Source organism: Lutra lutra, chromosome 14 (genome assembly GCF_902655055.1).
Source record: "Lutra lutra chromosome 14, mLutLut1.2, whole genome shotgun sequence".
Taxonomy (NCBI): Eukaryota; Metazoa; Chordata; class Mammalia; order Carnivora; family Mustelidae; genus Lutra; species Lutra lutra.
In genome coordinates, this window is record NC_062291.1 from 63,968,359 (window position 1) to 63,984,874 (window position 16,516).

At 37.0% G+C, this 16,516-nt stretch overlaps 1 protein-coding gene across 3 annotated transcripts in view; it reads right to left on the bottom strand.

Annotated features, from left to right (window-relative positions):
• CFAP43 (cilia and flagella associated protein 43) overlaps positions 1-16,516 on the bottom strand; it is a 106,957-nt gene that overhangs the window by 87,554 nt on the left and 2,887 nt on the right. For all 3 annotated transcript variants that reach the window (XM_047702956.1, XM_047702957.1, XM_047702955.1), the window contains exons 3-6: positions 12,089-12,185; positions 9,187-9,354; positions 6,616-6,766; positions 1,158-1,317 (exon numbers count right to left, since the gene is read on the bottom strand). In XM_047702956.1, coding sequence (XP_047558912.1) covers positions 1,158-1,317; positions 6,616-6,766; positions 9,187-9,354; positions 12,089-12,185 — 576 coding nt within the window. The remainder of the gene's footprint in view (positions 1-1,157; positions 1,318-6,615; positions 6,767-9,186; positions 9,355-12,088; positions 12,186-16,516) is intronic.

Consider the following 16,516-nt stretch of genomic DNA (forward strand, 5'->3'; position numbering starts at 1 on the left):
GAATATGAATGGAGCAGGTAGGAACAAATTAGAGACGGCTTGGAATCAAGGCAGAGCACTCCTTGAATTGCATGTGGAAATGGTCTTGAAGAAGTACACTTTGGCAGGGATGAGATGCCTGTTTTGGGTTAGCTATAGATTAAGGCCAATGAAGTCAGTTCTAAGGTTGGAGCAGAAATCAAATTATGAAATAATAAAGGAACAGGAATGGAGAGGGCATTGGACAGATTGGGGAGCTCGCCCTGCAAGGTTTCCTTCTCAAAAGGTCTACACCTAAGCCCTACTGAGTGGACATTAGCTTCTGTGACTAAGGCCCAACCCTGGCCACAGCTGATGGGACCAGGAATGGACACCAGATCTAAGGAGAATAGATCAAACTCTAACCATGTTTCTAACCAAGGAACAGAGAGGTAATTTTCAAGATGGCAGTTAAAAAAAGTCATTGTGAAAAAAGGCCCTGAGAAAGATGGAGGGCAGGAAAGGGCATAATTTGCCGACTAAACAGAACAGGCTTATGGATGGGAAACGATACAGCATAGGAGCTAAGAACTCGGACTCTGAAGTCTTACTGCCTGGGTTTAGGAGTCAGCTTTACAGTTTACTAGTTATGTGAATTTGGGCATTTTTTAAATTCTCTCAGTGCATCCATTTTTTTCACCTGTCTCATGGAAATGAAAACATATCTCTCTATAAAGTGTTTTGAGGAGGCGCCTGGGTGGCTCAGTGGATTAAGCCGCTGCCTTCGGCTCAGGTCATGATCTCAGGGTCCTGGAATCGAGTCCCGCATCGGGCTCTCGGCTCAGCAGGGTGCCTGCTTCCCTCTCTCTCTCTCTCTCTCTGCCTGCCTCTCCGTCTACTTGTGATCTCTCTCTCTGTCAAATAAATAAATAAAATCTTAAAAAAAAATAAAGTGTTTTGAGGATTACATGAAATATACATACAGAGTACAGCAGAATGCCTAGAGCATAGAACAGTCAATAAGCACTAGCTATGAGGAACAGCCACAGGACTTGGTAATGAACTGTGGGATAGAGTAAAGAAAGAATCAAAGATGGCTCTAAGAAGGAGAAAAATAGGGAACAAAGAGCCATCTTCAAATGTAGAACGATCACCAGTGGCTACACTTCTAGGAATAATGAAGTAAAGCAGTTTCTCACCCTTTAGTACTGTGTCTTCTATCTTATTAAGTAAAGTCACCTTCAAGGTTTCTCCATTAATCATTAAAAGATGACCCTCTTCACAGCCAACATATATGTCACTTGTTGGAGTCCAGCAATGCATAGATGGGTGAAGCAAAGGATATAGATCATCTTTAGGCTTCAGAGAAAGATAAGAAACCTTGTGTTAAGACAGCATGCATGGTTTAAGAGCCAGAGAAATACCTAAGAGAATAACTTCCAAAAAGAAACAAATGAATATGGACCTATATACATTCATTGGTCCTGCCATTTGCCAAGATCTAAGTGAGCTTATCCTTCCTTGCTCCATTTATCTCTCTATATTTTAACTCAGTAAGAATATATGACATAGTCTTGTCAGCACATTTGGAGTTCTAGTGTCACAGATTTTCATGAAAATTCTGAGTAGCAACATCTACAATGTTTCTTGGTAGAGTTTTTTGGTATCTTGAATCTAAGGAAGTCATTGTCTAGCTAAAATCACCCTTTTTGAGGAAGATTTTTGTCAACATTTTACCCTCCTGATTCTGCGTGGCGGTGGGAGGGGGTGGATATGATTTTTCTTGAGTGGTTATGGAGAGGTTATGGAGAGGTACTAGATCCTTTGGTTAGTTAGCTTTTATGGGAAATGAGAAGAGGACACTTGCCTGATTCTGGTGGCCCTCCTAACGGGGTTCATGAAACATCCTCTGTGATTTTGATATCATGGAAAACTCAAAGAGAAATGCACAAAATCTATGCAATGTACCTCAAAGAAGTTGGCTTTGGGGAGTAAAAATAACATGGACAAGGATCTAAAGCAAACTTTTCCTGTAAAGGAAAAGGCAGTGAATATTTTAGGCTTTGTGGACCACATAGGTCTCTGTCACATATCCCTATTATATTTTTAAACACCTCTGTAAAAAGTGTACAAGAACATTCTTAGCTTGGGGCCAAACAAAAGCCTGTCATGGTTTGTTGATCTCAGGCTTAGACTGTAATACTTTAGTGGTACGTCCCTTGCAGCCTGAAATACTCATGTCAGCATGGAGCAGGTCTCCTTTTAAGTATAGGCCTACCTGTTCTCCTTCCTGGAGGTCAAGGCAGCTGTGGCAGCTTTTTAGGGCATTTGTTCCCCACAGCACTGATTAAAATTCTGAATTCAGGATATCATAATAATAGCACTTCTTCCTTTTTAGTTAAACAAGTCAGACGTACTAGTTTACTTATTTTATATTGAGAACATAGCATTTAGAACCATCTGAGCTTTTTGTTATGCTATAGCATTATTTCAAATTACATTAGCTATAACATAATGCTTTGCTTTCTTTAGGATCCTTACACCCACTGGAACAGAGAACATCTTTAATAAGCTATTGGCCAAATTAACAGAATTTTTAAGTTCCCTGAGAGCTCCATGTTTATTGCATTCTTTTTTTTTTTTTAAGATTTTATTTATTTATTTGACAGAGAGAAATCACAAGTAAGCAGAGAGGCAGGCAGAGAGAGAGGAGGAAGCAGGCTCCCTGCAGAGCAGAGAGCCCGATGTGGGGCTCGAACCCAGGACCTGGGATCATGACCTGAGCCGAAGGCAGAGGCTTAACCCACTGAGCCACCCAGGCGCCCTATTGCATTCTCTTGTTGACCTTTTCATTCACCTAACAAATACTTATTGGACACTTACTACATTCTAGGGACTGTTCTAGGCACAGGGATGTAGCAGTGAACAAAACAGACCAAAAAAAAAAAAAAAAAAAAAAAAAAAAGATCCCTGCCCTTATGGGGCTTACATCCTGGTGAGGGCAAACAGAATAAAAATAAGTTAAGAAGTTAAATATAGGGGTGTCCGAATGGCTCAGTCATTAAGCATCGACCTTCAGCTCAGGTCATGAACCAGGGTCCTGGGATGGAGCCCTGCATCCAGCCACTGGTCTGTAGGGAGCCTGCTTCTCCCTCTCCTACTCCCCCTACTTGTGTTCCCTCTCTCCCTGTGTCTCTGTCAAATAAATAAATAAAATCTTAAAAAAAAAAGAAGTTAAATATATAGAAGATCATATGCTGAAAATCACTATGGAGAAAAATAAACCAGAAGTTGGGAAATACTGCAAATCTATATAAACAGTCATTTTTCCATTAAAAACTCCTCAATATATGCAAGCCATCTTTCTAATAAATACTTAATTATTTGAATAATGTATTATATACTATTCATTTAGGACTGGTTTGTAGATTCAAGGTAAAGCAGGTATGGTGCTGCCAAAGTAACCATTTCTACTAGATTCTCAGCAAATATAAACTTGTTATGTAACTGATATTTAAACAAATATTTATTGGATGTTGGTTATATATCAGGCATTGTGCTAAGTCTTAAGCGATCCCTCTTCTCAATAGGATAATCACTTGTTGAGGGAAGAAGAAGTATGAACAAATATCAGAATCAGAAAACACGGTAGATCATAGCAGAGGGATGTTAAATATTATGGGAGCATTGATGAGAAAGCACTTGGTTCTTGGTGGAGTGAAGGAAGGGTGGAGAGAGAATTACCATTTGGAATGGACCCTGAAATATGACTAAGGCAAAAATCATACACAGCAGCCATCGCCATGATAATTCTTTTAAAGGATATATTGACTTTGGTCAATGATTGGCATACTTCACGCCCTGGTAGTCTTGGACTGTTAGAAAACAAATACTTGATTAATAACCTGGCCACCCTATGGGCCAAGAAAGGGGGGCAAAACAACCCAAGAGGATTAAACTACTGCTGATTAATAACATTTTTGTGGTATCTAATTGAGATTTGACTCACAGGGAAGTTACTCACTGGATGCCATTATTTAAAAGTTTCTTGGGTTGTCTTGATGACATCTAACCTTAGACTATATATCACAAGGGGACAGATTCTCACATTATGGCAACGGATTCAAAAATCTTTTTAAAAACACACATATCTGGCTCTCACACCAGTGGACCTATGTGTATGCAACAGAAGGTGAAGATTTAAAATTTGGACTTTTCTGGCTATAAAATGTTAAACTGGTATTGTGTTTGACTTTTCTTACTTTAAGATAAACATGGGCTTATCTTTCTATTACTCTCTTTCATCAGTAAATATGTTCTGGGCTATTTAAAAATGAAAGTGATACAATATGGATTATGTGAGCAGAAACAATAATTTTAATTCTAAAAATTCTAAAACTTTTAAAAGAAAAATGTGCCAAGAGTATTTAAACATATTTGTTGATAACAACACCTTGCTTAGCTCTCTGGACTCATAAATCAAACATTTTGATCACTTGAAGACTGCACATGAAAAATTAGAATCCAATTTAATATTATTGCTTTAAAAAATTTAAGTATCCAAATATGCTTCAGCATATTCCATATTTATAAAAGAAATTCCTATTTAGTGATTTGTTAAAAAACAAAAAGGTAGATAGAAAAAGAAAACCATACACTTGAGATCAAATTCATTATCTTGGATCTAGTTTTTCCCCAGATAACATCTGCCTTTGATTTCCCCCATGCTACTGCTAGATACTGTTTCTCTTGCCTTAAATATGTTTTATAATGTGATGCAGGCCTATTTAAAGGCGTATAATGTGCCTTTATAGTGTTAGCTAAGAGAGACATATGGGAGTATTTAATGTTTGTAATCTTGTGAAAGTCCACAGCCTGTCAATTTTTAAGACTCTTATATGCATTAGTTTATTACTGATTTCTTTGCCGTTCATTGATACCCAGGTCACAAGAAATGTCATTCAAAGGAACAGAATCAAGACATTTGAGATCTATTTTTGGTTATGCTTTCACTAGTACTGACACTAATCAGTATTTTAGCCATTTTTCTCACCTTACTTATCTACAAAGTGAAAAATAAATATTGGAAAATTAATTTCTAATGTAAATGTAAACTATATGCCTTTATTAACATTCCCCATGTGATTTTAAAATGTAGAACTTTAGCATTAAATTTCTGTTTTCAGAAAAAGGTTAAAATGCACCGAGTACCAAAAATCCTAGGAAATAAAGATGTCTGTTTATTATGAGCATTTAAAAAATGGTTACTCCACATTTAAGTATTTAAGACAGGCATTTCATAGCATTTTTCAAATGACAAAGACGGATAACTGAATTTTACATATTTTAGGTGGGGTTCATCCTGTTGTGCAAAATGTGAAAGATGAGGGCGCCTACAGAAATTTATAGCAGAAGAAAAGATTTTAGATAGTTGAAAATGTGGGTTCCTAGGCATCAAATACGAAACATAGAAGCATTTTTTTCAAGTTGTAAACCTTGATGGCTGATCTATTTGTATTCACTTTGCTGCCCCATTGTGGCTGAGTTTGGTTGTATTTCTAAGGCTGCAATTTGTGCTATTAAAAGGAATCAGTCATTTTCTGTATTAAAAAAGTGAACAATGATCATCCTTTAGAGCTTTAGAGGAAATACTAAGAGCATACAAAACCTAATCTCTTGCCTCTCAGAAATTTTAAACAAATTAATTACAACACTGAGTTATTTTTAACACTTATGGCTTAATTCTCTGCAGTGGCCAAAATATTTGGGAGCTTCTACTTCCTTTATCCTTGGCTTAGAGTTTTAACACAAATATTAGTGTAACATAAATTCAAGAGGCTTAGCAGAATCAAGCTCCTGTTTCCCAAAGGACCTTCATGTGCTATCTCTGCTCCCTGCCTACCCCTTGCCCTGCACCTGTACCCCACTCCACCTCATTTACTTTGCTGCAGCCCCCACAGGTTTTCTTAGCTCCTCAAACCTACAGATTTATTTTCTTTCCCTCAGGACCTTTGCACATACAGCACCCTCTGCCTGACCACTCTTGACCTTTTGTAGCACTGAGCTTCCTTGTCCTTTAAATCTTGATAAATATGTTGAATGAATGAGTGTATAGCTGTTAATAAACTCCCACTGAAACTTTCTTCCACTATTTTCCAAGGTATTCTTCTCTCCTGGATTTTTTCCTACTTGTGTGTTCCTTATCAGAGCTGTCTTCTAACTCTCGATTCTTGGCAAATCAGTTTCCTCTTTGGCTCTCTCCCCTGACACCCTTACTCTTTTTTCTATCATCCCTCTCCCACTCCAGTGCTCCACTAATGTGGTAATGATTCTGCTGGCATCAGAGTCTCCAGTCCTACCTTCTCCATCCCAGCAATAGGTCTGCTTGCCCAATTTTCACCTGGCATCTATACCTGGATGCCCTCCTAGCACCCCAAATTCAATATGTCTAAAACTGAAATCAAGTCTGGGCCCCTTCTTTCTGTTATCAGTGCCATTCTTCCAGTTAACCAAACTCAAAACTTCAAAGCCCTCATTTCTTATCATCGCCAGGGCTAATCTGTATTGAAAACCAGGATGATCCTCTCTATCCTGCATGTCTCATGGGATGGTTATGAGAATCAAATAAGCAAACAGGAAGAGGTGCCAGGTAATTACCCTGAAAGTTTCTGCCTCTTCTCCTACTAGCCCAGCAATGGCTGACAGTGGGAGCACAGGTCCATAGATAAGATCCTTGGGCAATGAGGTGGGGAAAATTACATCGGTTTCATTACAAAATGACCCATCTTCCATAGGAAGTTTTACTGACCTTTAAAAAAAGAGAAATCAGAATAATCAGATTAACAAAAACGAGTCACTGATGTAACTACTACATTTTGGTGATAAACAAGGTGGGGAGGTATTAAAACTTATTAAAAACAAGCAAACAAACCAGATAAACACCAAAGAATAGATATAAAAAATATTTATCACAAAAGGACAATAGTGCAGTTATAAATTAAGTACATAGGAATTTTCCAAAATTTTCAAAGTTAAAATCTAAAGCAGGAATTACACATTTGAACACTGGCAGGACCAGGCAAATGAGCTGTGGCCAGGTGGGGGACTGTGGCAAATGGGAAAGTACGTTCCCTCCTAAAGGTGGTATAAGTACCACTCAGTTCCAACTAAGAGGGTTTGTTGAGAATTCTGGTTCCAAAATTTCAAGAAACTATCATAATCTGGATATTCATGAGAAATCTCTCAAATATTAAAATTTGCAATTAGTTCAAATAAAAATCAATGTGAGCCAAAATAAACATATAGCTCTTCCTAGGTTTATGATGGGGTTATGTCCCAATAAACCCAACATAAGTTGAAAATATCCTAAGTCAAATTGCATTTAATACCCCTAATCTACTAAACATGAACATCATGGCTTAGCCTGGCCTGTCGTAAATGTGTTCAGAACACTTACCTTACTTGGCAAACCACTTTAGTTGCCGACTCACAGTTGGGCAAAATCATCTAACACAAAGCCTATTTTATTATAAAGTGGTGACCCCCTCAAGTAACTGAACACTATAATGAAGGTAGAGAATTGTCGTCAGTGCGCAGGCTGTTTACCCTCCTGACCGTGTGGCTGACTGGAAGCTATGGCGGCCACGGCTCAGCATCACCAGAGAGTACTGTAACACATATCTTTAGCCTGGGAAAAGGTCAAAATTCAAAATTTGAAGGACAGTTTCTACTGAATGTGGATCACTTTGGCATCACCCTAAAGTCGAAAAATCTTAAGTGGAACCATCCTAAGTCAAAGATCATCTATATATGTAGGTTGTATTCAGCTACCTTTGCAACCTCTGTTATCAAGAATTTATTTTCTGGGCCAACTGGATGGTGCAGTTAAGCATCCAACTCTTGGTTTTGGCACAGGTCCTGGTCTCAGGGTTGAGAGATTGAGCCCTGAGTCTGGCGCTGTGCTCAGTGTGGAGTCTGCTTAAGACACTCTTCTTCTGCCTACCTCTCCATTCTATCTCCCTATCTCTCTCAAACAAATAAACAAATCTTAAAAAAATAATAATCCATTTTCAAATCTACCATATGTCTACTTTTAACTCATAAAATGGTTATAAAGGGTTGTTTGAAAAATTCATGGCTTTATGCATTAAATTAAAAATTTTTTTGGTTATATCTTATGTATGATAAATAATTTTGAAAAATTATCATGTAAAAACAGTATCTATTATTCAAATTAAGGCTTGAGTGTTTTCTAATCCTGCTTGCTTTCTGAACAAGGACAATCCACTTACTTTGCCTCTCACTTCAGTTGCTTATAGAAAAATCACAACTCATCATTCAGAACTAGAGGAGAATATTCAAGGGAAGCAAAAGTAGAGAATGCCAAGATAAATTATTTGCCCACCTGGCAAGGATATGATAGAGACATTGCCTATTTTATCAGTGTCTCTGCCTAGAGACAGATTTGACTACTCGCTGGGTTCTTATAAAAAAGAAATTGAGACACGAAGAGTACTGAACACAAAGATGTGTCTTTTTTAGGGCTCTCCAGTTAAACAACTTTACATTTTTCTTAAGAAGGCAACTTTTCAAAAATTACAATTTCAAGAATATACATATCCAATATCAACTTAGTCTTTAACATGGTGGAATACATTGGGAATAGTAAGTTTAGAGGCACCTTGAGTCTTTGAACTCTCCTTAACAAACACACCATTAACATCAATCACCATGGCACTGGTCATAAATTTTCTTTTTGACCCAGTGCTATTTAAACAGGTAACTCCCAGGACTCCACCATATGCAACTACCCTCTGTTTATAGATTATGTGGCTGAAGGAATAATATATGCTTTCCTTATCTAAAAGTTTATTTTTGAGATTATAGTTGGGCATCAAAGTAATAGGATCAAAATTCATAACTGGACTTTTTATAAATAGGCATGTTTTGAAATACCAAAAGTGAATAATATTCTGGCAAATTAAACCAGGTTGGGAAAAGCTTGAGAATGCCTTGAGATTTCAAAGAAACCCATTAAGAAATCAAGTCATAAAGAATCCTTGCAAAAAGCAAACAACCACTCCATAATTATATACGTAAAAAGATGTTATAACTTAAGATGTTTAATATGTACATATAAAGCCAGTTAATTCATCGAATTGATGCAATAACATTACATGAAAGCAAACTAAGATCTCCACTTTGCTCTGTAATAACTAAGTCTCTTACTTCGCTTTGAGATGATGCTCCTCGTTACATCTTTCAATGGTCCACACAGTCACTGCACTTGGACTTGATAAGCACAGCTGGCGCCAGTTCATAGGGTTAAAAGTCATCTGGCTTACATCCACACCAGGTTGTGACTTCTTGCACAAAATGACACCTGCTTCCCAGTTCCTTAGAGGGAAATGTTGTTTTGTAAAAAAATAATTCATTTGAATTTCACATCTTGAGAACATTTATCTAATTATTTGAAAACAATCTTAATTCACAATACAATTTATTTAATCCATGGTGTTAAATATAAAATTTATTAATGATTATGCTTATCATTATACTGTACCTAAGAAAGCAAAATATCTATGTGTTTTAAAAATATTACTTTGTCTCAACTAATCTTTGACAAAGCAGGAAAGACTATCCAATGGAAAAAGACAGTCTCTTCAACAAATGGTGTTGGGAAAATTGGATAGCCACATGCAAAAGAATGAACCTGAACCATTTCCTTACACCATACCTAAAAATAGACTCAAAATGGATGGAAGACCTAAATGTGAGACAGGAATCCTTCAAAATCCCACAGGAGAACACAGGCAGCAATCTCTTTGACCTTGGCCACAGAAACTTCTTGCTAGACATGTCTCCAAAGGCAAGGGAAACAAAGGCAAAGATGAACTATTGGAACTACATCAAGATAAAAAGCTTTTCCACAGCAAAGGAAACAGTTGACAAAACCAAAGACAACTGAGAGGATGAGGGAAGATATTTGCAAATGTCTTATCAGGTAAAGGGCTAGTATCCATGACCTATAAAGAATTTATCAAACTCAACACCCAAAGAACAAATAATTCAATCAAGAAATGGGCAGAAGACATGAACAGATATTTCTTCAAAGAAAACACACAAATAACCAACAAACACATGAAAACATGCTCAACATCACTCAGCATCAGGGAAATATAAATCAAAAGCACAATGAGATACCACTTCACACTGGTCAGAATGGCTAAAAATAACAACTCAGGAAACAGGTGTTGGTGAGGATGTGGAGAAAGGGGAACCCTCTTACACTGTTGGTGGGAATGCAAACTTGTGCAGGCACTCTGAAAAACAGTATGGTGCTTCCTTAGGAAGTTAAAAATAGAACTACCCTATAACCCAGCAATTGCAACTTCTAGGTATTTGCCTCTCACAGCTAATCTCTGGTTGCCATCATTATGATCTCTTAATTAAATCTTCAAATCTGCCATTTCTTTTCTCTGACCTCATGGCATTTGCATGGCTTTTCTCTGCTTAGAATCTTCTTCCTTATCTTCACAGGTTGGTTCCCACCCATCCTTTGGGTACTGTTATAGGTTGAATTGTGTCCCCCCCCAGATTTATATGCTGATGTCCTAACCCTCAGTACCTCAGAATGTGACTGTAATAGGGTCTTTACTAAGTTAAATGAGGTCATTTAGTGTGGTCCTACTCCAGTAGGATGAGCATCCTTAAAGGAAAAGGGAAATATGGAGACTGACCCATATACAAGGAAAACACCATGTGAACATGAATACAGTTATTCACAAGCCAAGGAGAAAGGCCTAGAACAGATTCTTCCTCATAGCCCTTGGAAGAAACCAACTCTGCTTACACCTTGATATTAGACTTCAAGACTCCGTGAAGACAATAAATTTCTGTTGTTTTGTCCATTCAATTTATAAGACTTTGTTAATGACAGCCCCAGCAAACTAATCTATCCATCAATAGGTGAGTGGGTAAATAAACTGTGGTATATTCATTCCATGAATAGGAAGGCATGAACTATTGATACATATAGCAGCATAAGAGAATTTCAAAATAATTATGCTACATGAAGAAAGTTAATTATGCAGCATAAAAGACAGACCAAAAAAAAAAAAGTCCATAATGGATGACTCCATGCATATAAAATTCCAGAAAATGCAAACAAATCCAGAGTGATAGAAAATACAACAATGACTACTTGGGAGGCAGGGGCTGAGGTATGGGGCAGGAATGGTGTAAGGGTGTGTGTGGAAGGGCCAATAAGGAAGGATCAGAAAGGGACACAAGGAAACTTTGGAGTGACATATATTTATTATCTTGATTATGGTGATGGTTTCATGGGTGTGTACACAAGTCAAAACTTACCAAATGATATTCTTTATATATGAGTAGTTTTTAAATATGTCAGTTATACCTTGAGGAAGCTGTTTTTTTAGAAAAGAAACCGCATAAACTGAATATGGTTCTCTGAACCTAGATTATTATATTTTTGGATAAGAAATGCAGGTGTGTAAAGTATATCCTCAATCATTCCCAAAATGGTTTGTACTTCCCCTTAAAAGAAAAACTATCCATCCCAAAGGAGTTTATATTATAGACAGAAGAGTGAGTACAGCTTTGAGGTTGGCCCTATGAAATGACCCAGCAAAGACCACAGATGTGTCTTATCCACAGGTATTTCCTATGCAGCTGGCAAATGTGGTGTAATGTTCCACTCTCTGAACATATAACTGTTCTAAAGTCTCTAAAAACAATTACTTCCAATTTAGCTCTAATAGAGAATACAGCTTAATTTCATCATTAGTAGAAAACAGGCAAACCACTCGAAGCTACCATTTATTTGAAGGAAAGATGAAACTTTATGCCTTTATTATTCTTTACCCAACAAAGGAAACATTATAACACATCAACAAAAAGATGTAATTTGCTCTCATATAGCTTTTGCCCTGCCAGATTTTATGCCTCAAAGTTGCAACGTTATTCAACCTTCTGAACAGAACTTCTATTCCTTCCACTTTTTTCCCTCGTTCCAGATTTTTCACATCTATGTCTTTTAATACAACCTAGAAGGACAAGACTAAAATGAAATCCAATGAAAGGAATTCTACAGCATGCTGTAACTTACCAAAGGGCCAGTTCAAATTCTGGGAGAGAGGAGTAACTAGCCAGGTAGGTGCCACAGTAACTGAATGAAAGTAAAGTGTAGTCTAGAAGAACATTGCCTAAAATATAAAATCCATTACAAGGATTTAATTATAGTGTTCAGATTAACTAGTCTTATAGTTTATTTCCCTTATCTAATGGTTTTCACATAATTCAAAGGCATTTAGCTCTTGGAATAACAGATCTTCTACCTGATTTCTAAGACTATGAACAAAAACTAAGAGCAAAGTTAAGATTCTTTTTTTAAAGGCATTACAGTTGGGGTGTCTAGCTTGCTCAGTTAGTACAGCATGTGACTCTTGATCTTGGGGTTGAGAGTTCAAGCCCCATGTTGGGCATAGAGATTATTTTAAAAAAAAAGAAAAAATTTAAATATACTAAAATGAATTAAGACCATGAGGTCACTATCTCTAGACTTTAATCAAAATTGAGCATACTGTACTGTGTATGTCCCAGTGTTGAAATGACCCAAGAACAATACTGTGTCCCATACTGTGTATGTCCCAGATTTGAAATGACCCAAGAGGGGCGCCTGGGTGGCTCAGTGGGTTAAAGCCGCTGCCTTCGGCTCAGGTCATGATCCCGGGGTCCTGGGATCAAGCCCCGAGTCCGGCTCTCTGCTCAGCAGGGAGCCTGCTTCCCTTCCTCTCTCTCTGCCTGCCTCTCTGCCTACTTGTGATCTCTGTCTGTCAAATAAATAAATAAAATCTTTAAAAAAAAAAAACATTGAAATGACCCAAGAACAATTATGTATTCCATAAATATATGAAACATTATAATTAGAAAAGTTATTCAAACAACTTTAAATACTCTGGGGTGTTGTAATCATCCAAACTTACTTCCTGATCTCTATACCTTGGGCCACAGCTGGCCCTTTGTTCAATATCTTCCAGTTCTGGGAACAGCTATAAAAAGTTCTTTCTCATTTGTCCTTGTAGCTGAAGACATGAAACAGAAATTTAAGCCTTAGTAACAACATGTTTAAAATGTGCATCGTGAGGATGCTTCTGCCTTCCTGCGTATGAGGATCTGATTTCCCCTCGATCTGCTGTTCTTCAGTGTGGTTCCATAGCTACCAGCTCTGTCTTCTCCCATGTCTGTCTTTTGACATTCGTGTCTCTTTTCATTCTATGTACTTTTAATGGTTGTTTCGTTCTTTTTTGCCCTTCTCACTTTAACTGACTGTAATAAAATGCTAAACTTCATCATTTATTGAATTCATTTAGCATAGTCTGATCAACATAGAAAACTTGTATTTATTGAGCATTCAGTGCAAAAATAAATATTTTTCTATGGGATAGAGGCCTCAATAGAATAATTTTCTATCCTTTCTATAGACATTTCATCTCATGACTGAATATTATTTTTTATTTTATTATTTTTAATTCTAAAAAATACATGGTATTTGAATAAAAAAATAAATCTTTACAAGAAAATATATCCTCTGTAATCTCACTACGAAATTTGGTAAATTTCTGGTATTTTCTTCTGTGTTTACCTGTAAATATACATTTTTTCTTTAAATATAACTTTGAAAAAATGTTGCTTTTTATAATTGTAACAGTCATGGATTAAATATTATATACAACAATTCATTTAAAAGACTTGGGTCATACAGTGTTACTCCTATTTACATTATATTGAGCATTTTATCATTAATAATTCTTCAAAAATGTGATTTCTAATGTTTATATAATGTTTATATAATACTCTTTTATGAGATATTTTAACTTAACCATATTCATATTACTAGAGATATAGAAGTTCCTAATCTTTTGCTATTATGAGTGTGCTATTAACTCCAGCACAAATCTTTGACTATATTTCTGATTTCCTTAAAATTGAATTCTAGCTCCTCAGCTGAATTTAACTGGGTCAAATATGATAATATTTACTTCCCAGGAAGATCATATCAATTATTCCCACTTTGGAGGGATGGGCTAAATGGGTGATGGGTATTAAGGAGGGCACTTGTGATGAGCACTGGGTGTTACACGTAAGTGATGAATTATTAAATTCTACTCCTGAAACCAAACTACACTGTATGTTAACTAACTTGAATTTAAATAAAAACTTGGAAGAAAAAAATTATTCCCTCCTTCAGCAAGAAAGTGTGCTACCAATTTCACTGCACTCTGCCTAGCAGTAATCAGCTTTCAAAAATCATGATCTTGGGGCGCCTGGGTGGCTCAGTGGGTTAAAGCCTCTGCCTTCAGCTCGGGTCATGATCTGCCCTGAATCCGGCTCTCTGCTCAGCAGGGAGCCTGCTTCCTCCTCTCTCTCTGACTGCCTCTCTGCCTGCTTGTGATCCCTCTCTCTGTCAAATAAATAAATAAAATCTTTTAAAAAATAGTAATCTTGGTAAGCAGAAAAACTTGATCTTGGCTCAAACATTAAGTTTTTAAGTAAATATTGAGAGAATATCTTTGATATTAGTTTTTTTGATATTAGAATATTTTTGATATGTAGTTTTGTGGTTTGGGCAGTTACTTTTTCCATTGCTCTAATGGGATGTCTGGTTTTTTTCTTATTGTTTCATAAACACTCTGAAAATACTTGGTCATATTTGTCCCAAATATCTTCCTCAGTTTATTTTCTGCCCATTAATTTTTCAAGGCATTTTTGATGTTCTTAAGTTTTAAATTGACATGTAATCAGCCAGTTTTTCTATTTTTAATTTTTTCCTTTGCGTGAAAGGTTCTTCCCCATCCTGAAATCATTTCAATATCCTACCATACTTTCTGCTTCTCAAATGGGTTTGCTGTTTATATTGAGCTCTTTTTTGTCTGATGTATGTTTTGATGTACAGTATAACATGAATATCCAACTTGATACTTTTGTTCAAATAATTTTTTAAAGGTTTATTTATTTATTTAAGTAATCACTACACCCACGGTGGGAATTGAACTGATGACTCCAAGATTAAGAGTCTAATGTTCCATCAACTGAGCCAGCCAGGCGCCCCTCAAATATTTTTAAGATTTTATTTATTTATTTGACAGACAGAGATCACAAGTAGGCAAAGAGGCAGGCAGAGAGAGAGGGGGAAGCAGACTCCCCGCTGAGCAGAGAGAGCCTGATGTGGGGCTCCATCTCAAGACCCCGAGATCACAACCTGAGCTGAAGGCAGAGGCTTAACCCATTGAGCCACCCAAGAGCCCCCAGTTTTCTTAACATCAATGTTAAATTGTTAAATAATCTATATTATCTATTTTGGGGAGGAGAAGAGAGTATACTTAGCTTTTATATATTCAAGCCCATGCCCTGTCTTCAACTCTGATGTGGTGATCTCTGCACCAACACCACACTTTTAATCACTATAGCATAATATTAAAAGGACCCTGTCTTACCATCATTTTCTTTTCAACTATTCCTGTTCTCTACTTTTTGTTCTTCTAGATGAACTTCGGTATCATTTAAGTCCACCTTGCTCTCTAAAACATGATAAACTTAGGAATTATTTTCCGTGAAGAATTATATATTAGGCTTTCCATCCAGGAATATATCTGTGTATACTTAAATATTTTAAATCAATGATATTCTTGTAGTTTTCTTCACTGAGGTCACTCACATTTCTTCCTGAATCATTTCTAAGTATTTAAATTATCTACTTGTGGGGGTATTTTGAAACCAGCATCTTAATAGCATTCTTTTTTTTTTTTTTTTTAAGATTTTATCTATTTATTTGTCAGAAAGAGAGAGAGCAAGCGAGCACAGGTAGACAGAGTGGCAGGCAGAGGCAGAGGGAGAAGCAGGCTCCCCACAGAACAAGGAGCCCGATGTGGGACTCGATCCCAGGATGCTGGGATTGTGACCTGAGCCGAAGGCAGCTGCTCAACCAACTGAACCACCCAGGCGTCCCAATAGCATTCTTTTATTAATCCTTGTAGACTGTTGCATTACCCATAATCTCCTTTTCCATAGCTATACTTTTTCTGTTCCATATTTTATTGCATTGGCTAGAAAGTTCAGGTTGATACTAAATAATTGTGGTAACAATAGCTATCCTTGATGATTAGTCATCATTTTATTGTGAATACCTTTAGAGTTTCATTATTTAATATAAGTGTTGGCTACTGGTTTGAATTAACTTTTTTTTTTAAAGATTTTATTTACTTATTTGACAGAGAGAGAGATCACAAGTAGGCAGGGAGGCAGGCAGAGAGAGAGAGGAGGAAGCAGGCTCTTCGCAGAGCAGAGAGACCCGATGTGGGGCTCGATCCCAGGACCCTGGGATCATGACCTGAGCCAAAGGCAGAGGCTTTAACCCACCGAGCCACCCAGGCGCCCCTTGAATTAACTTTTAATTGCTTGGACAGGGCTACAGTCAAATAAGCAAAATGTTAAAGATGAAGAGTAATTACAGTCCATCTGGACAGTTACCAACATA